At 47.3% G+C, this 25849-nt stretch overlaps 1 protein-coding gene and 1 long non-coding RNA gene across 5 annotated transcripts; one reads left to right on the top strand and one right to left on the bottom strand.

Moving 5' to 3' along the window:
* Positions 1–8484: 8484 nt before the first annotated feature.
* On the bottom strand, positions 8485–13169 carry LOC114889709. The gene is made up of 3 exons (XR_003792083.1): positions 12896–13169; positions 12449–12549; positions 8485–8685 (listed from the first exon to the last, which is right to left on the bottom strand). It is a non-coding gene; the product is annotated as an uncharacterized LOC114889709 (long non-coding RNA).
* A 130-nt stretch (positions 13170–13299) lies between these two features.
* Positions 13300–23282, top strand: CUNH19orf12 (chromosome unknown C19orf12 homolog). Of its 4 annotated transcripts, XR_003792066.1 has the most exons (4): positions 13300–13365; positions 17481–17650; positions 22223–22543; positions 22790–23282. XR_003792066.1 is itself a non-coding variant. In XM_029213016.1 (3 exons), the coding sequence occupies exons 2-3, from the start codon at positions 17491–17493 to the stop codon at positions 22486–22488; spliced, it is 426 nt and encodes a 141-aa protein (XP_029068849.1). In that variant the 5' UTR covers positions 13300–13365; positions 17481–17490; the 3' UTR covers positions 22489–23282. The 4 variants fall into 4 exon arrangements, 3 of the variants coding, with proteins under 3 accessions (XP_029068849.1, XP_029068864.1, XP_029068858.1); XM_029213016.1 differs by having other exon boundaries at positions 22223–23282; XM_029213031.1 differs by lacking the exon at positions 13300–13365 and adding an exon at positions 13459–13592 and having other exon boundaries at positions 22223–23282.
* Positions 23283–25849: the final 2567 nt, after the last annotated feature.

Below are 25849 nucleotides of genomic sequence, written 5' to 3'. Positions count from 1 at the left end.
GTTAGAATGGCTACCATTAAAAAAAAAAAAAAAAAGAACAAGTGTTGGCAAGGATGTGGAGACACTGGAACCCTTGTGCACTGTTGGTGGTGATGCACAACTGTGGAACTATTGGAAACGAAGTACGGTGGCTCCTCAGAAAGTTAAAAATAGAATTACTGTACAATCCAGCAGTTCCATTTCCAGGTATATACCCCAAAGGATTGAAAGCAGGGACTCAAACAGATACTCGTATGCCAATGTTCTTTGCAGAATTATTCACAATAGCCAAAAGGTGGGAAAAACCCAGTATCCATCAACAGACGAATGGATAAACAAAATGTAGTATAGACACACAGTGGAATATTCAGCCATAAAAGGAATGAAGTTCTAATACACACTGCAATATGGATGAACCTCGCAAACATTATGCTGAGTAAAACAAGCCAGTCACAAGAGGACATATATTGTCTGATTCTATTTATATGAAATATCTAGAATAGGCAAATTCATAGAGACAGAACGTAGGTTAGCAGTTACCAGGGATTGTGGGGAAGGGGGAATGGGGAATTGTTGCTTAATGGGTACACAGTTTCTGTTTGGGGTGATTAAAATCTTTTAGAAATAGTGATGATTGCACAACATTGTAAATGTAATTAATGCCCCTGAATTGTACACTTAAATATGGCAAATTTTTTTGTGGTGTATATTTTACCACAATAAAAATAAAGGCTGTGATTACAGTGTGATCCTGCTTATCATAAAGAGATAGAGTTGTTGCTCTACAGGGAGCGAAGACCGGGTACATCTGGTCTCAGGGGATCCACTGGGCGTCTCGGTGAGTCTGTGTCCTGCAATAAAGGTAAATGGGCAATCACAGCAGCCATGGGCCCCAAGACAGATCAGCTGAGGACTTAGAACTCTCAGCGGTGGAGGTGTGGTCACCTCACCAGGCACACAGTTTAGACAAGCTGAAGGCTGGCCAAGAGGGAGGGAAGTCTAGGATGTCTGCTGTGGAAAGGAGATAATGACTATCGGTAACAGCTCTGGGGCCATCCATTTACAGTAGAGATTTTGGTTGGCCCTCGCCTTGAAGACTTGGTGACAGATTGGATTTAATGCAGGGCATGAATGGATCTGACTGGTACAAGGGATGGACTGTATTAGACATATCTTGTGCTCTGCTCCACATCCTCATGGCTTCCACTCTGCTCCAGCTACGGCTGTGGTGGATGGTCTTGGGCAAGCTTCAGCTTACCTGGTCCTGACTGCACCTTGCCCCAGTTGTGTTTTTGCTTTTGGCCCCGGGGTTTCCTTGATGCTGTGGCATGCGATGGCGGAAAGACCCCATTCAGCCTGCACCCCACATGTGCAGCCTGGAAGTACAGGAAATTAACATTCCCTGAGAGTTGTCAACCAATGTGGGTCAGGCAGAGATTTCTGAGAGGTCTTTTATATGTCCCCACAGGATCCAGTCCTGGTTGCCGACAGCAGTGACCAACTAGCCTTAATAATGCATCTCCCCCTTCCCTGTCATTTCCTCTGGTTCCTCATCCCTGTTCCTGGGATCCCCTCTCAAATAAGCTACCTTCCTCCAAGTCTTTTTTTTTTCAGGTTCTGCTTTTGGGAAGGACCCAGGTAAAGACAGTGTCTCCAAATCTGACTTCCCCTGGAAAATAACTGAAGTCCATGAGTGGGATTTCTGTCTGTGTCAGGCTTAAAAGGATAAAAACATAAAGTACTTAAAATACTTGGTGTTTATCATAGAGACCAGGGTTCTGTAACTTTCAGCCAGTCTTGAAATTCCATGTGATCACAGGGTACACAAATTTATCAAATTGAGAACATATAGAAAAATTTCATCATAGCATAAATAGTGAAGACATAGGTCATTTTCAATGTACAGTTCTCACTAAGTGAAATGCTTAGTTTGTTAGATTAAAAGCGGCTGTGTTTGAGCTCTCCCAAGTGCCAATGGTTCCTGGATTGCCTGATCTCTAGCACCCCCTAGTGGTATCTTCAATTCATGTCCTGAGCTCAGCACCGAAGTTTGACTTCGGCAAAAGCTGTTAGTGGAAATTTGTTATAGGAGCGGCTACTTTTCATTGCTTTTTCTCTAAGGAGAGATCATCAGGTGTTTGAATCTTTGGAGGATAAATGTGTTCCACCTCTTTGTTTAAAATAAAATTTCAGGCTTCCCTGGTGGCACAGTGGTTAAGAATCCTCCTGCCAATGCAGCAGACACGGGTTTGATCCCTGGCCCGGGAAGATCCCACGTGCCGCGGAGCAACTAAGCCCGGGCGCCAAAACGACTGAGCCTGCGCTCTAGAGCCCGCGAGCCACAACTGCTGAAGCCCGTGTGCCTAGAGCCTGTGCTCTGCAACAAGAGAAGCCACCGCAATGAGAAGCCCGCGCACCGCAACGAAGAGTAGCCCCCGCTCACCGCAACTAGAGAAAGCCCCCGCACCGCAACGAAGACCCAACGCAGCCAAAAAAGAAAAAAAGTCATGTATTATGCTTTGTTTCTCCGGCAATTAACTGTTGAGTGTCCGTGTGGTCTGTAGAAGACACCATGCCAGATCATGAGGTTTCAACTGAAAATGCAACACCTTCCCAGGATGAACATGAGGAAGGGTGTCAGACCAGTGTCCAAACAGGTGTTTGCAAGGAGACAGATGCCGCTGTCTGCCTTAATCCCTCATCAGAATTCAGCATCCTACCTGGCTCAGGAACAGATACAGGGAGCATATGCTCTCTTTATAGTTCCCCCCACAATCGATTTCAGTGCATCTGTACACGGTGATGTGAACTATCCTAAATGTCTTATAAAATAAAAAGACACCTTTGCCTTAATCAGGGCTTAGCAGCTTTCAAGGCAGTTGAGTTAAGGCTTTAGCACACTCCAGTGGGGTTGATTCTCATACACTTCGGGTAATTCATATGCATGAGAAGACATCATCATTTTGGGTGCAGTTCTGAAAGGAAGTATTAAGGGCGAGAATTTGATTTTAAGTGATGGGAAGAAAAAAAAAAGGTGTGAATTTCACTCCAGACTCTGCAGAGGATGAAAGAAGATGTTATATTTCTGTTTGAGGAGTTGTAAATCACTCCAGAATGCCCTCTGAACTTCTTCCTCAGTCCTCCTGTCTACAGAATGGCTGGGATTCACTCAGTTGTGCCACCTCTCTGATAAACAGTCTTTGAGAACAGACAATCTTAGAAAGCCCCTAAAGTCACTGCATGGACAACAAATTGTTTTGCAAAGTGACAGTACACCAGAAGACCTCGAAAAAATGTTATCAGCAGTCTTGTGGGTACGTATGTATATCTAAGTATAACCAGAATGAAAAATTGCTATTAAAAAAAACAGAAATTTTGTGCCTTCTAAAGAGAAGGGGGAGTGTAATTCATTACGGGAACAGAGTAAACCTTTATACCCGTGGCTTCCCTCCATCTACAAGAATGCTGGGTATGAAGCCTAAAGTTTTGACGATGCTAAAGGTAAGGCCTTAGTTCAGAGCTTTGGACCCCTAACTACTGAGGCCTGGATGAGCATGTTACTGACATTGGCTATGGGAACGGGAGTCCAGGAAGAGTGTGGAAATGCGTTGAGGCTGGTCCATTGGGAAGAGAGTAGTAAGAGACCCAATAAGCTGAGGAGAGCCTGGCTGGGCCCCAGTAACTTTAAAGAATCCGGATGACTCAGTATTCCCTCTCAGGCCACTTGATGGACCATGCTGTTTCATGTAACTCCCTCTGGAGGCTGCAAGCCCTTAGTCAAAGTCGGCAGCACAGAGCGCCTTGCATTAGAGATGCTTTCGGGAGGTTGGTGGGAAGCTCTGGAATTCCCTGTTCATTCAGTCCAGGGAAGCTAGGCAGGAAGAGGGCTGCTGATGCAGGAGCTGGGGAGGGAGGCTAGGAGAGGGGCCAGGAAGAGCCAGGCTCCAGGGACTTCTGCTCAGGAGAAATGGAGTTTGTTTTCACCACACCTATCAGCAGTCTCTAGGATTCAGTGCTGCTGTTCTACTGTCCGTGGATTGAGAGCTTGAGTCACTTTTATTTATTAATGGGTGACTTCCACTAAGACTGAAAGACTTGGGGAACCAACAGGCTGATAACTATTAAATAATTATTACTAACAGTAGTCATCAGTGAATACCAATCACATACTAGTCATTCTTTAGGCACTAAAGACCCAGGAGTAAATAAAATATAGTTCCTCTCCTGTGGATCTCACATTCTGGAAGGGAGAGTGTTGTTTACATGAGGGGTGGTCCATGAGGGCTGTGATGATATCAAAAGTCCATTTTATCTAGGCTGTTATTCTACTAAAGGTTTGGCTTGCAGCCACCTTAATGCAATGCCTGCGTCATTGGAGATTTCCAATTTGGGGAGGACCAAGGTATACAGACCGCCAACCATGGCATTCAGGGCTTAGTGTCTTTCCTGAATCCCCCAGGTGACAGCACTGCCTATAGCATTATAGCCCTAATTGCCATGTGTTTGTCTCCTTATGTCTCCTCTCTCCAGAATGTCAGGGAGCCAAGAGGGGGATCTTGTCTCCCTTGACTACTGCTCTATTCCCCAATCTGGAGGTGAGGCCAGCACTGAGAGGACCCTGAGTCCATGTTTATTGCACAGATAAACCGGCTGTGCAATAAACACAATAAACTGGCTGGGCTGTTTATGGTGATGGACCATTTAAGTTTGCATTGACAAGAAAGACAAATAAGAAATGTTGGCTTTAGGCACATAGTGTTCTCCTCCAGACCCTCAAAAAACCCCTGCCGAACAATATCAGTGATAATCACTTGTGGTAACCAGTCTCTAAGATGGCCCTCAATGATCCTCCAGTGCTTGTATTTGTACCTTTGTGTAATCCCTTCCCATACTGACAAATGCTGGACTGCTTAACCAATAGGATGTTGAGAAAGTGATGGTGTGTAACTTTCAAAGCTAGATCCTAAAGATATTGTGGCTTCTGCTTTGTTTCTTGGATCATTGGCTCTGAAGGAAGCCCACTGCTTAGTTATGAGAATGCTCAAGCTGCCCTGTGGATAGGCCCAGGTGTCAAGGAACTGAGGCCTTGGAAATGGACCCTCCTGCCCCAATCAAGCCTTCAAATGACTGCACCCTCATGAGAGACCGCAAGCTAGAACTGCCCAGATAAAGCACTCCAGAATTTTGTGAGAGATATTAGATGTTTATTGTTGCCTTAAGCCACTAAGTTTTGAAGCAATTTGTTATGCAGCAATAATAACAAATACAGTGATGTTATGCTGTTCCTTAATCCAACTATTGACACTTCCTCAGTCTTATGAAAATTTTAGAAAAGGAATTTTAGAAAATATTCTCTTTTTTAAAAGTTGCAACATAAACCCTAGTAAACAGTGTGCTTAGTTTGCAAATACCACTTTAAGAGAAGCCCTTTAACCATCCAGCTCTTTCTGACTACATTGCCTCTGAGCCCCTCCTACATGGAGATTCTGGAGCTTCCACCGCAAGAAAGGGAGGCTTAAGAAAGGAGAGGGCTGATGTTCTAGTTTATTCCCACTGCTACGCGGGACAGCCAGAACAAACGAAGGGCGTCCTGGGAGTTGACTATCCGGCCCAGCAGACAGGAAGCTGGGATCTGGCCAGCGGGAGAGCTTCCCTTTGCCCACTGTGCACCCGGCTCAGGAAGAACTATCTCAATAATAAAGGAAAGGAAGCCATTATTTAATATAAATAAAACAAAAACTCGGCCATAATTCATTTGTTTTATTTAAAATGGAATGCAAATTACTTGATGAAACTGAGCAAAAATCAGCCCGGTGAAAACAACGGGCATTGTTGGGAGCGCTTCCCATTGGTCTCAAATCCACACACGATATTCCAACCGAGCTGCACTGCTTCCCCACCGCGCACACCCGCGGGCCATGCCCTTTGTCTGCTTGCTCTGTTTGTCGCTCAAGCGGAGCCAGCACGGCCCTTCCCCCCGCTGCCCCGCAAAGACTGGCCCCGGGCCTTTGTTTTCGGGGAGGAGCAAGGCACTGGGTGAGAGGGCGTGCCGCCGACCTGGGCCCGCGCGAGTGCGGGCGCCGATCATCCCCGCGCGCTGAGCATCCCTGCCGCGGCCCCGCGCCCCGCTGTCTGCCGCATTATCGGAAGCCGCTTTGCTCGCATTGTGTGGGCGGTGTAATCTCTGAGGGTTCAGGAGATACTTTGAGGAGCTTACTTGGGTGGAATCTCTTGTCTCGCTCCGATCACTCTCCACTAGCTGCTGGCACCGGCAGGGCCTTCACCAAGGCGTGGGCCTGTGATCCCAGCCAACGTGGCTGTCTCCCGCCTTGGGCCGTGACAGCAAAGCGTGATGGCAACTGAGGAAGGCAATCCTACGGCGGGGATTTCGACCAAGGAGAGGCGAGGGCCTAGGACCTGGCACCTGCCTGAGCCTCGGGCAGGGGAGGGGATCCCTGGTAGAAACGACTACTGGGTGCCCTCTCCGCATGCTTGAAATCCTAACTTACAGAAACTGCCAGAGATAATATATGTTTATCTCCCCAAACCATCGCCCCAAAGTCTGCCTTATCAGGGCCTGAACACTGAGGTGAATGAAGCTTCATTTACCTGAGGTCCACAAGCGCATAAGCATTGATGGGAACACAGGACAAGTCTCTGCTTGCTTAACAGAAATGTGGCCCAGCAAAGGGGCCAAATGTGTGCAAAGCAGTTCCCTTTCCTCACCGGTTTCCATCCTGAAGTCAGGGTTTTATTCCCACAAGGCAGTTGACATTTTGCAGTGAACAGCCACACTGTGGGATGGGAGTGGGGGGAGGAGAGGAGGTAAGACCCCAGAGACCCCATCTCCCAGTGCCTCTGAGCCTCAAAAGAATGCTTTGAATTCCAAAGTCCCTCTCTTCTGGGAGCTCCAAACTACCTGATTGTTTTCTACGTTGGAAGATTCCCTAAGTCTCCTCTCTGATTTTCTCCACGTTTACTCTGTGTGTGTGTGTGTGTGTGTGTGTGTGTTTACCCACCCCCCAGGCTTCAAAGGCATTCAGCACCCAATGCTCAGCACCCCCACCCCCAGTACCCTCCAGGGTCTCCTCCCTTCCCTGTTGGAGCGTGTGCTGTGGGAAGAACAGAGGCTGGGAAACCAAGAGGTTTGGACCTTTGTTATGATTCTGTTACTAATGCCATAACCATGGGAAATCCCTTCCTCTCTCTTTCTTGGGGAGCCTAAAGAATCATCTAGAAACCCAGGAGCATGGATGAATTAAGGTCTTTCTAGTTAAAGGCCATGACTGGAGATCCTCTGTTTTCCCCAGGGCCCAGGACTTGTCCCTCCATCAATAGTTCTGGACTCTAAGCCGGGGAGTGTGCTCTACCAGGGGCACGTGGAAATGATGGCTAAACTCAGAGGCAGGTCCTGATGGTGCTGGACCTGTGCACAGATATTTTGGGACTTTTCATAGTTCTTAAATCCTACAACGTGGACAGGTCCACTGGGTCTAGAGCTTGACCTGACGTCTGAGATTTCAGAATCACCTTTTCCCCTGAGGTGGGATCTTCCTATGGGCCAAAACCATCACGTTGGAGCCAACAAACATGCTTCCAGACCCCAGCTGGGGGTCTGAGGCCACTAAATTTATCAAGAAAAACTCCAGCCCCCATTCTTCTCCCCCAATGGGGCCATCACCTGAAATAGGCTATTACCAACTCTGTGCTTGAAGTCTCAACTTCTCTGTTGTCATTCTAATATTATTTATTCATTCTCAAATATAGTTTATTAACTTTATTTAATACAAGGGCTCTGGGAATTTCTTCTGCAATAATAATAAAAGTTATGCAGTGCTGTGGACTGAACTGGGTGTCCCCAGATTCATGTGTTGAAGTCCTAACCTCCAATGTGACTGTGTTTGGAGATGGGGCCCGTAAGGAGGTAATTAAGGTTAAATGAGGTCATAAGGGTGGGGCCCTGATCTGATAGGATTAGTGTCCTCATAAGAGGAGATAGTAGAGAGCTTGTTCTCTCTCCCTGCATGTACATAGAAGAGGTCATATGAGCACACAGCAAGATGGCAGCTGCCTGCAAGCCAAGAAAAGAGGCCTCAGAATGAAACCTATCTTTGCCAGAACCTTGCTCTTGGACTTCTAGCCTCCAGACTGTGAGAAATAAATTTCTGTTGTTTGAGCCACTCAGTCTGTGGTATTTGCTACGGCAGCCTGAGCAGGCTAATGTATGCAGTTATATATAGAACAATCTAGATGGCATTTTAAAAAAAAATTTCTGTGCACCACACGCTAAGAACAAACAAACAAACACCAGGGGTAACTTTTCATCCACAGTATGTACTGGAGCAAAAGAACACTTTCTGCCATTGAACAAAATCCCAAAAATAGTTTAAAAAACCCAAAAAACTCAAAGCACCATTAAAGTAAAAACTACTTGGGAGAAAGAATTTCCATCCTATGAACAATTTGAAATAAAAACTTCAGAATCATAATAGTGACTCTACCATAATTTTCTGTAATAAAACATCTATTATAACAGATATGGCAATACAATAAAAGTCCTATTGTTCCAGAAACTGTATTATAACTGAAACAGGGTAATTATAGAAATACTTGCATGAGAATTGCATGTTCAACAGAACCACTGAAAATCATTCTTCTCAGACTGAAAATAAGTCTTCTGGGTACAGAAGAACTCTTCAGTGAGATCTGAAATGGAAGACAAGGTGGATTAAAAAAAAAAAAAATCTTTTATAGCAGCATAACCTTCCAAAGCCTCCTCAGGGCCATCTGTAACATGTCTCCAAGGGCCCATCCAGCTCTGAGTTCCACACTTTTTTTGGAATACTAAAATCTAATAGTAGATTTTGAAGTAGGGCTTCTCTATATTCTTTCAACAAACAGATTTTAGGGTGAATCTCAGTTCTATCAAGTTCATTTTGTAAATTCTAACTTAGAATTTCTAGCTTTTTAGAACAGCTGACCCCTGGAACTTTCTGCAGAAATCTAATCGTATGTTGAAGGCATTGCTGGTACTGCCACTCCCCCTGCTTTGTGGTTTACAAAGCACTTTTCCACTCTCTTACTCATGTAGACCTCACAGTAATCCCAGGTTGCTGAGAGCGGGAATTCTTATCCTTATTTTAGAGTTGAAGAAATTGAGATTATCCGGATGAAAGCAGGGACAGGGAGATTTGTCTGGAAACAGTATTTGCACTGTAAGCACATTGTTTTTACTTAGCTTGTCTATTTATTTGATATGGCTTTGGGGAAACTGACAAAAATGACAGAGGAGTAGGGGGCCAGAGGGCCTGCAAGCATCCCTTGTCACCACTACTGACTTCTAATGTTCCATGCCAAGGAACTTGTTACTTGAAAGTCTGGGGACCTGAAGGAGATTCACACAGTGGTGATGGTGGCTGAGGGACCCAGGGAGTGGGCCAGGAGGAAATAATAATACTAATCATGACAATGAGGAGAGCACACACTCAACACCATGGCAAATATGTCGAGTGGTGCTAAGTAATGACTAAAGGGACAGGATAACCATCTACAAATATGTGAAGGATGTAAACAGCAAGGAAGAAGATGAATTACTTATTTAGAAGAACAATGATGAAGCCCAGGAGGAGCTCATTACCAGTCCCAAAGCCACCTTGTCCCTCAACAACCCTTTCGGAATTAAGCTCTCCCAAGACTAAAGGCAGGTGGCTGGATGGTCCCCTGTATACAACAGGCTCGACACAAGGCACGGCTGAGAGTGGTATTTTTAGCATGCTTGCAGGTACCATGTGCATGCTGTGCATGCTTGGATAATAATCATCATAGCTGGCATTTGCTGAATAACTGGTGTTATGGATTGAATTGTGTCACCCCCAAACATATGTTCAAGTCCTAACCCCTGGTACTTATGAATACGCCCTTATCTGGAAATAGGGTCTTTGCAGATATAGTCAAGTTAAGATGAGGTCAGTAGGGTGGGCCCTTACTCCACTATGACTGCTGTCATATAATAAGAGGGAAATTTGGACACTCACACAGACACACAGGGAGAACATCATGTGACAGAAAAGGCAGAGACGCAGCTGCAAGCCATGGAACACCAAGGATTGGTGGCCACAACCAGAGGCTAGAACAGTCAAGGAAGGATCCTCCCCTACATGTTTCGGAGGGAGCATGCCCTGCCAACTCCTTGGACTTCTTTTTTATTTTTTTAACACATTAAAAACCATTCACTTTTATTAATTAACAATGGATTAATTGTGGATCTTCAATGATCCTCAATCAAAATTCAGATTATAAGAATTCAGAAACATTCTTGTTCCTCTGATATAATGATCTGAGAATCGTGATTTTTATGGTTTAAGTAACAGAGCTAATTATTTAGTAAACAAAGATGTATATTATTGTTAGACAATAAGTTTCCCTTTTGAGCCACCCAGTTTGGGGTACTTTGTTATGGGGCCCCAGGAAACTAATACACCTGGTATGTGCCAAAAAGTGTGTTGAACACTTCACAGATGAAAGGAATGGAATGCATCCTGGGGGAAGGACTGGGAGGTGAGGAGACCTCCTTTGCCTCCAGGGCTAAGGACTCAGAAGTCCTTTCAGCCCCACATGTCCTGGACCCAGCATGTGGGGCTGAAACCTCTCCTGACCCAAAACCTTGGCTCTGTGAGTGCCTTGGGACAAATGACTGTCTGCGAGGCTAGATCAAGATCCCCAGGAATCCTTAAGCACCAGACAGACTATGGTGCTTCCTTAGAGGTCATTTCAAATAAAAAGAACACATTTTAGTTTTGAAAATGACATCTGGTTTACTCGTATGCTCTTATTAAGAGATTGCAGGGGTTTATGTGTGTGTCCTGTGCTTGGATCATCCAGCCCTGGGTCTGGGCAGGGTTATCCTGAAAGAGCTGTGTAAGTTGGGAGCTGCCTCACTCATCCTCTGGAAAAGGGGAGAATGAGGGCGCTGGCCTCAGGGGACCCCACCTGAGTTCTGGCTCCATCTGGCTCTCTGAACAAAACCTAGCACCCTGGGAGATTGTTGGGTCTACCAGGAAGAGGGTGCATTATGAAGGCTGGGGTGGAATTGAATTTCCTGCCACTCTGGGCGTATGAGGCTCACATTTGGGAATTTGGAGGTTCATTTTCATAACCTATGATGTAAACAAGAATGATCTAGATTCCTACACATTACCTCCTTTAATCTTCAGAACAATCCTATGAGACAGGTACTATTATTACTGTCATTTCCCAAATGAGGAAACTGAGGCACAGAGAAGTTTCCCAAGGTCATCCAGCCAGACCTTAAGACTATAAGCATTATGAAGGCACTAGCTGGATGCTGGGTCAGTACACAGTCACCACACCAGGATGGAGACCCCACTGTGCACCTCATTCATGGGACCTCCTCCACTTCGCAGGAGGTCCAGCTGCCATTATGAGAATGTGGTACCATGTGTTATATTTATGGGCTTTGGTGTGTGCATTTTATGACTTTATTCATATCAGAATGAAGTTCCCAAGTTGCTGATGGGTTGTACGTTTGCATGACTTCTTATAGTTAACCTTCTCTAGAGGGTCCCCAACTTGAAGTTTCTTTCCCTTCCAGCATCTTTCCTTCCCCACTGTCCTCTCCTCCCCATCTCTGGGGAAGTGAGCAGGCCCAGTTCCTTAATGTGCCGCCAGAGCGAGCTGCCTGCAGAGGAACAGGAGAATCTCACCCAGGCCCATGCCTGGAGACACCCCAGGGAGTTGGGCTATTCTTAACTTTGGTTAATTTTCGCTCTTGAAAGTTACCCAAACTCATACAAAAGCTCCTATTCGGGATGGGGTTATTTCACTGTGGCCAGGGGAACTCTGGTTAATGCTTTAGGCCCTTTCTCACAATGGGGACAGAGGGGAAACAGAAGTGACAAAATGATGATAAAGAATACAAAGTTTCAGTTAACTAAGATAATTAAGTTCTAGAGATCTACTATACAGAATAGTATCTATAGCTAACAATACCATACTGTACACTAAAGTTTGCTAAGAGGGTAGATCTTATGTTAAGTATTCTTACCACATCCCCAAACACAAATCATCATAATAATAAAGGGGGCTGGACGAAACGTCCAGAGGCGATGTCTGTATTTATGGCCTTGATGGTGGTGATGGTTTCATGGGTATAAACTCATCCCTAAATTCATCAGGTTTTGTATACATTGAATACGTATAGCTTTTTGTATGTCAGTCATACCTCAGTAAAGTGAGATATGTATCTATATATCTATAGTTCACAAACAAACATACCCAAAGTACTTACCCATTAAAAAAAAAAGAAAAGTAACAAAATTGTTCTGGTAGTGTGAAAGAGGCTCACCCTCTGGATGCCCACAGCACCCAGGAAAGCAAGGCAGAGTGCTGGTTACAAGCAGGGGCTTTGAGGCAGGTGGACCCAATATGGAGTCTGGACCTTGATACTCACTATCTTGGTGGCCTTGGGTAGATCAATCTCTCTGCGCCTTGCTGCCTCCCTTCTCCTGTCTGTAATATGGCAGTGGCAACCATGCCTATGTTGCAGGATTGCTGTCAGGATTGAGTGAGACAGTGCAGGGTAAGCCCCCAGAAGTCTTTTTCAGATTTGAGATGGTTCCAGGCCAGATCTTGTCTGGGGGGCTCGGAGGAGATGGGGGGAAGCCTTCTCCATATGCCCCCTAAAGTAGTCCCTGGCCCTTCTGTTACCCACCACCCTCAGCCTTTGCACCCTCCCAAGAGCCTCCCCAACCTCAGCTTTGCCCCGAAGCTGCACCTCCTCTTCCCTTGGAACCCCAGGAGCAAAGGTGGCGCTAGGCCTTTGCAAAGCCCCAGACCCAGATGCCGCCGGTACCCGCACTGAGGCCAGCTGGTGTTTGACTCTGCCCCGACTATTCACCGAATATTAATTCAGCGCCTTTACTTGTCAAGGCTGCCGTGCTCTCTCCCGCGCCGGAAATGGGGGGAAGGGAGGGGTCCTTAGGTCCTGAGCGAAGGGCCAAAGAGAGAAAGGGTCTCCCAGGAAGGCCCCGGGCTTGAGCAAGGTCCAAGGGAACCCGGACCTAAAACGGATGTGGGCGGTGTGGAGGGCAGGGGTGCGCGCGGCCTCGGGGCCCCAGCGACCCCACTCCAGGTGCCGCATCCGGGAGGGCCGCTCCCGGAGCCGGGCCTGGGCCGAGATCGCGGCGGCGGCAGCGGCGGCGGCGGCAGCTGCGGCTGCGGCTGCTGCTGCGCGACCAGGTGGGTGGCGCCCCGGAAGGCCCAGCGCTGAAGAGCCGGAAGGTGGGAGGGTGGGGCCTGCGCGCCGGGAGGGGCGGCCTGGTGTCCCTGCGCCTGGCGGCCTGTGACCTCGCGGCGCCGCCTCCGCAGGTAAAGGTCTCCGAGCTGCTGGAGCAGGGAGGGGGAGGGGCGCCCGGAGGGGCTGGCGTGCCAGCTGGCCACGGGCCTGGCTCTCCCGTGCCGGGCGCACGCTCTTCGTGCATTCATTTTCCATATGGAGAATCGGGGTACACGGAGGGCTGTGTGTGCGTGTCACCTCCTGCAGGAACTCCTGTGTGTGCGTGTGCCCGCGCGTGTGACTTCCCGCAGGAACCGCGGTGCGTGTGGCTGGTGTTATATCCGCAGGGCGGAGCACCCTTGGCCTTGCCCTCTGGGAAGAGAATCTGGACGCTAGTTTAGAGGTGATCAGGAAGGGATGTTATTGATTTAGGGGCTGGGGGAGATTAACTTTGTGGGGACTGGTAGCTTCTTTAGCCTTTAAAACAAACAAACAAAAGAAATAGGAATATTTTGAGAGGGTGTGAAGAGACCTGCTCATGGGCCAGGTAGGTAGGTAACGTGTGCTCTGCTAGGGTCCTGCTCGGCTCTGGCCTGCGTTGCTGCAGATGGCGGCCCCAATGTGGCTTGTGCTTTTGATTTTTCAGGAGAAATCACAAGTCTGAGGTGTATGTGAAATCTCTTGATTTTAAAATTCTGGCAACTAATTCGTTTTTAAAAAGTCTGTGGGCTAATCTGACAATGTTTGCTGATGGGATCCAATCTTTGCCCTGGGGCATAGAGAGGTGGAAAGACACGGTTTATAGGAGCCAGTGGGCACACTGGAGCTTTGTAAATTTCACCAGCAAAGTAGAAAGTACTGAGGATTGCAGGTGGGCAACATCACTCTGATTCTTAAGTGGCCCTGCTTTTCTAATTTTTAAAAAGAGCTGTGTGCATGGAGGTCTGTGTTAGCTCTGCAGCCTTCCTCTCCTCATCTCTCACAATCTGGTCCACCTCAGAAAGCCAGGCTATAGTCTCAGGGACGGGCTCATCTCCCTCTCCCCCAGATCCCTGCTGTAATCGGCAGACCAGCCTGGGTGCTTACACGAAACCAGGGCTTCACGTTGGCATTTGCCTTCCCTGTGGCTGGCAGATGGGCTTCCTGTGACCGGAGCCTGTTTCGTGGACAAATCTGATTCTGAAATAGGTGTGATATGGGGGGAGGCACACTCCCGCCCCATTGAGGTCTGTCCCCATCAGAGTGCTCCTGTCTCCTCCCTCCTCACCCACTTCTCTACTGCTTACAGACAAAGGCAGCTGGAGTGGGAGAAGGAGAAGCAGGACCGGCTTCCTTTCTCAATCTGGCAGCCCTGGAGAAGTTGGGAGGCTGAGCTTTTTAGCAAGGGCTCAGGAGATAGGGCTGCAAACCTTTCTTCCCCAACAAGAGTCTATTGATGCTCTAACTTCTAAATGATTCTTACAAGGAAATTAAACCAGCATTCCCTTGGATGGAGGCAGCCACAATGCCACCTCTCTACCCATGGTGTGGAACCATTGAACCCAGCTGGAATCAGGCCACTTCCTTGCCTCCCCTCCCACACACCATGACACCTGCTAGCTCTCCAGTCCTACAGAGCTCTGGGCTTGTGCCTTGTGCTGGCCCAACTGGGCTAAGTGGAGGTTGGAAGTGGCGTTTGCACAGTGATGTCTCATTAGCCCCTGTGGGTTTCGACCTAAAGTCATTCAGAGCAGGTTGGAAACTGTTTTTTTGGTTTTTGTTTTGTGGGTTTTTTTTAATAGACAGTAGAGGGTGAAACGGGTATATATCTATTTCCTTCCTCTTTTACATACCTTTTCTTGCTGTGCAGAAACTCTTTCAAGAGTACAGATCCATAATTCTGCAGAAAACCTGTTTTAGGAGTGGCATCTGGGCAGAGTACACTGGCCTAGAAGCCAGACTTGCAGATCAAGCATGGCAAGGCTCAAGGTCTTCATGCCTCTGGGAATGGGAGGCTCATTGCAGCCTCCAGAGGGGCCTTCGAGGGACCTGTGCTTCATCTCCCTTTTTTCAGCATAAGTGACAGATAAAAAGCTGGATATAAACCAGAGCTAAGCTAGAAGGTGACTAGATATTTTACAGGAGGATTTTTAGCTTTTTGAAAGGTTTTACCATGAAATTAATTCCTTTGGTTATCTTAATATGTACTTGAAATTAAACATTTTGTTTGCATAGCTTTACAGGACCATGGCTTTTGGGTAAATCAGGTTACTCTCTCTCCCCCCACTTCTGAGTGCAGTTCCTTCGCTGTTATTAATGCTATAATGTTATCTTGACAGTTGTGCCTGGAAAATTCTTGACCTCTGGAAGGGTGGAAGGGGGCTCTCTTGCAGGGAGGAGGAGGGGGCATGTGCTCTGTCTACACGTGGTCACCGCTGGTGAGCAGAGGGGCCTGGAAGCTAGCAGGCATTTTAGCAGATCCAGGACACTTGGGAGACAGAGCAAGGACAAACACACTTGAATTCTCCTCTAGTCCATTGGGCAACCCTGCAGGACTGCCCCTCCACTGCCTCTCACACCCCTGGTGAACAGACACATCTGGGGGATGCCTCTTTGCATTTCTGAACTCAAGGACTGAGTAACAGACGTCAGACATCTTGAGTCATGCTCTCATAGACTCTTGCTGTCCAAAGTGAGGGCAGAAGATCACCTGAGGGTGCTTGTAAATACAGAATCTCACCCTGCCCATAGGGGCCGTGTTTAACAAGATCTTCAGTGACTCCTGTGCACTGGTGGAGAATCACTGATGTCAAGAATATAAAAGGAAAAGAGGGGAAATTTACAGGGGCTGGAGCACAGGATCCCTCTTACCTCTCCTGGGACTACAAAGACGTTCTGACTGGTGATACAGGAGATCCACAGATTTGTTCTAAGGGCTGAGAATTCTCTCTTGGGATTGGGAGGATAATTTTACATTAGAGACTAATTCTGGATTATTCTTGGGTTTAAAAAAAAAAAAACCTCATATATCCAAAAGATATTGAGTAATAGAGTCTGCTCCAAACTTCCACAGTCGAGTTCCTTTAGTGAATGTTTGCATGTCTCAGCCTTAAATGAAAAGGGGAGTGTTGGTGAGAAAGGAAAGTGCCCATCAAGCCTTGGGTCTAGCCGAAGCTGGAAGGAGAATCACCTGCTCATTGCTGCTTTGATTTTACTTCCTATCCTGCCAGGTGGCCCATCAGTGCCAAAGCTCTCCATTCCCACCAACCTTGGGGCAGAGCCTGCCCTGCCCTCACCCTTGCCCCTGCCTGTCCTTTTCCTGCTAGTGTGGCAAACAGTTTCCTGACCCCAGAGAATTTTTCTAAAGGTCATTGTTCCAAAGTACACCCATCCATCTGTCATCTGTCCATCCATATGCAAACCCCTGGAACTCTTTGATTTCTTTTATTCTCTGGTTGTTTCATCTTACTACATCATCCTGTCCTTGCCTTTGATGTCTCATGAGTAGAACTGGATTGACTCTATGAGTGGTTGCTTATAGAAGCCAGTGGTGTATGTTAGGAAGCAAACGTTCATTTAGAGCCATCATGTCTGAGAGTCTGCAGTGTTCCAGACTCGCTCCAGGCACTTTGCTTCCATTCTACTTACACTTTGCAAGAATCCAGCCTATAGGTGGTTTATCTCCATCTTACAGGTGAAGAATCTGCCATTCTGCTCAGGGTCATCCAGTGGGTGAAGGCTGTGTGGTTGCAGAGTCCTGTGCTTTCCCCTTCTCTGGCTTGGCGTGGGCATAGATGCCCTGTCACACAGGAGACGACCAGGGGCTGGGACTTTGTGCAGTCGGCCAAGGTTTGCGCTCGGGGATTGCCTGAGCCAGCTGAAAGGCCCTGATGCAAGAGAGCTCAGACTTGCCTCACTCGTGATGAACTGGTGGAACATGTGGCCAGCGTTGCTCCTTAACCTGTTGTAAATCAGAAGTTAATCAGAGGGCAGAGAAGACCTTTCATCCACCCTGCTGATTCAGTCTGCTTATTAACTGAAAGCTGCCCTGCTTTCTCTTTGGCAAAGGACTTGGCACATGACTGGGGAGTGCTGTCATCGTGCATACAGCAGAGGTACTGTTCTGTACCAAAAATGGGGAACCTTCCTTAAAACTTTAGGAAGAGTAACATTTGGGTAGAAATATGCTTCACTCATTAAAACTCTCCTTTGGAATGCTTCCTTCAAGGTCTGCTGCGATGCCCGTCGCGGTGGAGGACATCATGAGGCTGCTGTGCTCTGTCTCTGAGGAGAGGAAAATGAGGGCGGCCGTCAGGCACTCCGGGAGGGGCGCCCTGGTCACAGGGGCCGTGGCCTTCGTTGGTGGTTTGGTGGGCGGCCCACCAGGACTAGCCGTTGGTAAGTGCAAGTGCCTCACAGGGACAGTGCAGTTGTTGGGGAAAAAAAGACCTTTGAAACCTCAGAGACCTCATAAAAGCCTCTGCCCTGTGTGAGAAGTTTGTTGAGTTGAGGTTGCTTCTGTGAAATGATCTTTGGGTACATAAGTCATCCTGTTAAAAACACAAGCTTCTGTGTGAATGTCTCAGAAGTGCAGGGCTCTCTCAAATGGCATCTGTCATGCAGCCCTGGAGGACACCTTTCCCCCCAGGGATGTGTCCTAGAGTCTGAAGATTTCAGGGTATCCTGGGTCCCTTGGACAGTCTCCCTCCCCCCATCACCATTACACATCCAGAGAGGAAGCTGAGATTTGCCAGGCACCTACTGGGGGCTGATGCTGTAGAGCCACTTTACATAAGCTCGTTCCCAGAGCGCTTCCCCATTCTGAAAGCAAGCAGTCCAACGCAGGAAAAGCAATAAGCTAACTCGTGGAGTGATCACCCCTGTCCCCTTCTTTTACCACCTGCTTCTGTTTGGGAACCCGTTTCTGGCAATAAATGAAACTTTGGCTGATTTTCCCATCATTCATTGTTGCTAGAATGAAGTTGCTTCCTTTGGATTAGGAACCGGAAGAATTCCTCTGTGGCCCAAACCATGGGCTAGGGGTGGTGTCAGAGAGCTGGCTGCTGTCCAGGTCTGACTTGAGGAGGGGCCAGATAAGGCCTCCCTCGAGGTGCCTCAGGTGGACCCTGCAACACAGGGGCATCGGCTCAAGGCATGGTCTGCTGCATTGGGCTCAGTAAATATTTACTGAATGCCTCCTCTGTGCCAGGCAGCCTGTGGTGGGATACAGGGCCTGGGAAAGCTCACAGTCTGGTGGAAGTCCTTTCTGTATGGCTTGCAGTCTTCACATGAATACAGGCTGGAGAGGTGACCGCTTTTCTGCTGAGGTTGGTTTCTGTGTCCCAGCTCACCAGTAAGGCTTCCTGCTCTGTTCTTCCCTCTGGTAGCAGGATTGACATTCAAGGACACTGTATTAAGCTGAGCCCACACCGGGGAGAAAAATCAGCCTGTGGGTGGCCCCAGACCTTCCATCTATGCATTTCCATTTCCAGACTCTGTGAATTAGTGAGTCTTGACTTCAGCTTCTTGCCATCCAGGAAGTAGCCCGTGAGGGAGGAGACAAGGCCATTGCCTTCTTCCTCAGTGACATCCTGTATCTTTGTCCCACCCCATCTAATGTGCTCAGGGAAGGCTAGCTGGGATCATTTATCACATAGCTGTGCCCAAATGCCATTTTGGGAGGACATATTTTATTCAGATTGAGTAAAAGCTGGTAGAGAACAGGATGTCTGCAAAGAGAACCCCAGGGATTCCCTACTTGCAGCCCCTGGTCATGGGCAGGAGCATCATTTTACCCAGAAAACAAAGGAATTTTCTCTTCTCCAAAGACTTGGTAATTTTCTGGTCGATATTTCCTGGCGACTTTTTGCATTAAGTGCTGCTCTAAATCAAATATTGATGTTCTCACCAAGGTTTAGTGCACATGAGTGCAACTCTTATCAGCTCTTAAGTGTTTCACTGGTGTCATGGGGAAAAGTTCAGTAAAACTTGTAAATGACTGGCCCTCCCTCCCTAGAATGCTCCCTATTTTCAGACTGGGGGGAAGCTGTCTAAGGGCAGTGTTCAGCCTCTAGGACATGAGGCTGGCTGGTCCCCAGAGAAGGTGTGTGCTACCAGGTGCCTCCATACTTGGTTTCCTGAGATGGTGCAAGATTTACTTACTGTTGGCTGAGTCCAGCTTGCAAATGGGTTCTCTGTGGCCTGGGCTGCATTCTTTTAGATAAACTTTTTATTTTGGAATAATATTAGATTTACAGAGAAGTTGCAAAGATAATGCCGAGAATTCCCATATATCTCTCACCCAGTTTCAGTTCCTATATTACCAAGGCACACTTGTCAAAACTAAGAAACCAACACTAACATTACTATTAACTATTCTTCAGACTATATTTGGATTTTATCAGTTTCTGCATCCATGATCTTTTTCTGTCCCAGACCCAGCACAAGACAGTACATTGCACTTAATTGTCATGTCTCTTCAGTCTCCCCAGTCTTGTTTTTTTTACCCCACTTTTTTTGATTCTTTTCCCATATAGTCCATTACAGAGTATTGAGTAGAGTTCCCTGTGCTATACAGTAGGTCCTTATTAGTTTTCTGTTTTACATATAGTAGTGTGTATATGTCAATCCAAGTCTTCCAGTTTATCCCTCCCCCTTACCCCCTGGTAACCATAAGTTTGTTTTCTACATCTGTAACTCTTTCTGTTTCATAGATAAGTTCATTTGTACCTTTTTTTAGATTCCACATATAAGTGATATCATATGATATTTGTCTTTGTTTGACTTACTTTACTCAGTATGACAATCTCTAGGTCCATCCATGTTGCTGCAAATGGCATTATTTCATTCTTTTTTATGGCTGAGTAATATTCCATTGTATATATGTACCACATCTTCTGTATCCATTCCTCCGTCGATGGACATTTAGGTTGCTTCCATGTCCTGGCTATTGTAAATAGTACTGCAGTGAACATTGGGGTACATGTATCTCTTTGAATTATGGTTTTCTCCGGATATATGCCCAGGAGTGGGATTGCTGGATCATATGGTAGCTCTGTTTTTAGTTTTTTAAGGAACCTCCATACTCTTCTCCATAGTGGCTGTACCAGTTTACGTTCCCACCGACAGTGCATGAGGGTTCCCTTTTCTCTACACCCTGTCCAGCTATTATTGTTTGTAGATTTCTTGATGATGGCCATTCTGACTGGTGTGAGGTGGTACCTCACTGTAGTTTTGATTTGCATTTCTCTAATGATTAGTGATGTTGAGCATCTTTTAATGTGCTTTTTAGCCATCTGTATATCTTCTTTGGAGAAATGTCTATTTAGATCTTCCACCCATTTTTGAATTGGGTTGTTTCTTTTTTTGATGTTCAGCTGCATGAGCGGTTTGTATATTTTGGAGATTAATCCCATGTCGGTTGCTTCATTTGCAAATATTTTCTCTCATTCTGAGGGTTTCTCTGGTCTTGTTTTTCACCACTTTGATACTTTTGAGGAGTACTGGTCAGGTATTTTGAAGAGCTCCTCTCAATTTGGGTTTGCCTGATGTCTTTCTCACGAGTAGACTGTGGTTATGGATCTTTGGAAAGAATACCGTGGAGGTGCAGTGCCCTTCTTGTTACACATTTCAGGGACATATGACACCCACAGGACCTCCCTTGTGATGCTCACCTTGATCACCTGGCTAAGGTCGTGTCTGCCAGGTTTCTCCACTGCAAAGTTACTGTTTCCCCTTTCCATACTCTACTCTTTTAAAGAAAGTCACCAAGTCCAGCTGGGCTGCGTCTTTTCAATATCTGATTGCCGATATTTAAAAATCAGGGCTTCCCTGGTGGCGCAGTGGTTGAGAGTCCGCCTGCCGATGCAGGGGACACGGGTTCGTGCCCCGGTCCAGGAAGACCCCACATGCCGCGGAGCGGCTGGGCCCGTGAGCCATGGCCGCTGAGCCTGTGCATCTGGAGCCTGTGCTCTGCAACGGGAGAGGCCACAGCAGTGAGAGGCCCACGTACCACAAAAAAAAATAAATAAATAAAACTCATAAGACTTTTGAAAGATACATACTTGGTATTCCATGTGGCAGCAAGTGGCTGGCGTAGGGTAGCCGTGTCTCCTTTAGACAGCGACCTGTCTCTCCAGGTCACCACAGTCCCACTCAGCTCGCTTCAGTCCTTTCAGCTACCTGCCTGACCCCTGTAGGCACTTGAGTTTGAGACCCCTGCTCTAGGACATCTTCCTGTAGCAGACTGCACCTGACCTGGTTAAATAGAACTTTCCATTGATACAAGGTCTTCAAATTCCAAAATAGTGTGCTCTAACTTTGATAATAATAAATTGACATTTAAAAATAATGTTTGTGCCCTTTTGGGGTAGCAGAAAGAGAAGTAGTTGAATACACTAAATTTGTTATTTATCATCATACAACTTTGGAGGGGTTGTATGAAAAACATTGTTTCAAGAGAAAATACCTCCTCATCTGTCTGCAGGGTCCTTTATAACCACGTGGTTCCACTGGAAATTTCAAAGTTCAGGGCTGAGACTCATATTAGCCATCCAGTGGAGGAAACTCAGCCTCACCACTGAGATGGTTCTCCCTGAAAATGCATTTGCTTCTCAGCCCTGTTCTTTGAGATGAGAGAGATTTTTATGAGAAGCATGGAAACCTTCCGCCCACGAAGAGGATTTTAGTTAGCACAGCTCTCAGGAGGGGAGATGCTTTGTGTTGCACTGTGAGCGCAGAGCTTAGGGGAGGGCATGTTTGGGTGTCAATTATCTGAGCCAAATCGACCAAAGGCCACGTCAACCTTTGCCCTCTGCCCTCCTGGCGGAGCAGGCATGAAGCCAAGCCCATTCTGACCCGCTCATGAATGTGCCCACTCGTCACAACGGTAGATGTGAACTCAGCGAGAACCTGTGACTATCGTTTATGAATATAAATGACCAACTAATTGAGTCCTTCCTGTTTTCTAGGGGGGGGCCGTCGGGGGTTTGTTAGGCGCATGGATGACAAGTGGACAGTTTAAGCCAGTTCCTCAGATCATAATGGAGCTGCCACCTGCCGAGCAGCAGAAGCTCTTTAACGAAGCCACTGCCATCGTCAGGCACCTGCAGTGGACGGACGCCGTGCAGCTGACCATGCTGGTCATGGGCAGTGAGGCCCTGCAGCAGCAGCTTCTGGCGATGCTGGCCAACTACGTCACCAAGGAGCTCCGGGCGGAAGTGCAGTACGACGACTAGGCCTCTGCTCCGGGACGCGGGGTCCATTTAGATGATTCCCCCCGACTCATGGAAGGTGACTGGGGAGCTGCAGGAAGCCCCACATCATCAGAATATTACCCTAACCTGTAGCGAAATCTCCTGCTGGAGAGGCTGGGGCTGTGCCATATCATGTTCTGGAATTATTTGAGAAGATGCCGTGTTTTGTGGCTGTGTGCACCTGTGTGCCCTGACAACCCTTCAGCTGGGAAGCTGGTGAACAGTAAAGCCGTGACTGCTGCCGCGTAGCGGCAGTTTTCTGAATCTACTCTCACTCACACAGGAGCTGGAAGAAGGTCTTCACGTTCAGCCTTCTCATCTCATCGTGTGAAGATGACGCCTGTCCAGGCAGCCGTTGCAGGACCAGCCCTCCCTTGGGACCTTGGAGCTGTCCCCTGCTGGAATCATGTTTACCTCTTGAATGCCCCTTCCCCACCCAGTGACTTGTGAGTGGTCTCAGGGAGGGGGCAGTCGGCCTGCTGAGTGAAGCCACAAACGTCAGTGGCACCCAGCCCCTCCCCCAGTAGCTGCCCGGCTGGGCTCTCACCCTCCCAGGGGCTTGCTTTCCCCATCTGAAAAGTCATAGTAGTTCCTGAGTTCTGTTTTTTAAATTAACTATTTTCAGTAAATTATTGCTCTTTCTGAAGCGGTAGAATCATAAACTTTCTCTAAGAAATGAGTCCACCCTAAGTTTCCCCTAATATTGTTTTTGCTTTGCTTTCAGAACCACAGTTTGACAGGTGTCATCAAACTACAATAAACGTTTTCTGAACAGTCCTTTTCTCCACCTATTTGTGTAAAGTGTCTCTGACATTTGAAGTTGTGCACATGGAGCACAAGGGAAGGGAAGGTGTCAGACTTGTGACTTTAAAGAAGGAATGAAAGCTCCGGATTCCAGGGCCTGCGACCTGACTTTCCAGGCTGCTGTGGTGCCCTGTGCTGCCTGTGAGCACACACTGCCCCGAGCCTCCCTGGCAGCCACAGGATGTCCCTTGGGTCCCAGGGGCCTGGCAGGAAGCTGCACTGTCCTCCCTGCTGAGCAGAGTCAGTATCCCGCACCTCTGTGTGTGTAAAGAAAACTTCAGGGCAAATTAGAACCCAGGGTGATTAAGGAAGGATCGAGCTTTTATCTCAGAAAAGTTCCTCTTTTTTTTAAAAATAAATTTATTTATTTATTTTTGGCTGTGTTGGGTCTTCGTTGCTGCGCGCGGGCTTCTCACTGTGGTGGCTTCTCTTATTGCGGAGCACAGGCTCTAAGCACGCGGGCTTCAGTAGTTGTGGCTCGCTGGCTTCAGTAGTTGTGGCTCGCGGGCTCTAGAGCGCAGGCTCGGTAGCTGTGGTGCACGGGCTTAGCTGCTGCACGGCATGTGGGATCTTCCCGGACCAGGGATCAAACCCATGTCCTCTTCACTGGTAGGTGGCTTCTTAACCACTGGGCCACCAGGGAAGCCCAGAAAAGCTGCTCTTTATCTGGCCTTATCTAGCACACATCAGGTGCCCTTTACAGGCCACACTCCTGGGGTTGATGAAGCCACTTTGGACATTTGCACTGTTTGGGTTGATGGGGGGCAGGGTGGGGTCCTTTTAGATGATTATCCTGACTCAGAAGGTGACTGGGTAGTTATGGGGGGCCCCACCAATTCAACTCGTGTGTTGGGTCCTACTCTGCCAGGCCCAGGGGACACAGGTGGTCCCAGCTCGGAGGTCCTGCACCAGTGTCCCCTGGAGTCCCTTCCCTGGCCTGCCTACCTTTACCCTTGGGAAAACCACTCTCGGGAGGAGATGGCCTGACTCCTGACCAATTTGGGGTCAGATGAAGCAGGCCTTACAGAATAAAGTCACTGGCCTAGCCAGGTCCTGGGTGACTTGCGGTAGACTTTGGGCCCAAGAGGAGTCCAGGCCTTGAGTCTCATCTCCCTCAGGAGCTGAAAGCACTTTCCTTGCTTTCCTCTCACACTCTACTCCCAGCAACTGTGGCTTTAGTATTTCTGCATCTTCTTTGAAATTTTTTCATTTATTTATTTTTGAATAGGTAATACAAGCCTGGTACAAAACTTAGAAGACATCAGAAGATACAAATGGAAAAGGAAGGCATCCTCCTATACTGACCCCTGCTCCAGCCCCCTTTCTAGATACAGCCACTATACCAATTTCTTGTACATTCCTTTAACTCTGTTTTTAGATAGTCATTGAATGAATAGTATTCTTTTATTTGTCAGTGTTCATTGCTGAAAACAGAAAAATCCAGAAAAGTATAATGAAATAAGAACCATTAAAAGTATCACCACCCATGGGACTTCCCTGGTGGTCCAGTGGTAAAGAATCCGCCTTCCAATGCAGGAGATGAGGGTTTGATCCCTGGTCGGGGAACTAAGATCCCACATGCCTCCAGGCAACTGAACCCTTGTGCCACAACTACTGAGCCCGCGCATCTCAACTAGAGAGCCCACGCGCCCTGGAGTCTGCACGCCACAACTGGAAAGAGAGAAAACCCACACGCCACAACTAGAGAGAAGCCCGCCTGCCACAACGAAGAGCCCACGCACTGCAACGAAAGATCCCGTGTGGCACAACTAAGACCCAGCACAGCCAAAAAAAAAAAAAAAAAAAGTGTCACCACCTAGAAAGCCACTGTTCACAAATTTGGCATATTTTGTGCAAACCTTTTAATGCTATGTATGTGTATTTCTAACATATTTGCATCTTTACTGTTTAGACCTTTTTGAACACTCTTACCAATTAACATTAAATAACATTTGTGATGTATTTTGAAATCTCTTGTAAACATGTGTAATGGCTTTATAATATTCCACTGCACTAAACCATATATACATACCTGCTGTAGTGTCCTTTCTAGGTTTTCACTATTATAGTGCTGCATTTTTGTGAACATTTTTGTGTGCATATGTTATGCACACAGAATATGTTCATATTTTCGATTATCATAGATAGTCTGTAAGATAGATTCCTCAATTGCTGGATTAAAAAGTATGTAATATTTTTTAAGGCTGTCGTTCTATTCGGTCAAAATTCTTTCCAGAGGGGCAGTATCAATCATTTGCTCTCCCAGCAACAGGTTTTGGGGGTGCACATCTCATCACATCCTCACCAAGAAGTAGAATGAGAGTGTCTTAAAGCTCTATTAATTTAATGGGTGATTACTGACATCTTGGTTCGAGTCATTTATCTTTGGATTATGAGTGGGGTTGACAAGGCCAGGGTGACCACCTGGCGGCCACCTACCCAGGCGGTGCTGAGAGCCCCTGGGCCCCATGGCCCAGGCTTGGCAGAGAGTGAGGGGGCCCTGGCCTGAGCAGAGGGCTGGCGGGGCGGTGGCGGCTTG

This window comes from Monodon monoceros, unplaced genomic scaffold (assembly GCF_005190385.1).
Source record: "Monodon monoceros isolate NGI ecotype Baffin Bay Population unplaced genomic scaffold, NGI_Narwhal_1 Super_Scaffold_10, whole genome shotgun sequence".
Taxonomy (NCBI): Eukaryota; Metazoa; Chordata; class Mammalia; order Artiodactyla; family Monodontidae; genus Monodon; species Monodon monoceros.
This window is presented reverse-complemented; position numbering and strand designations above follow the sequence as displayed.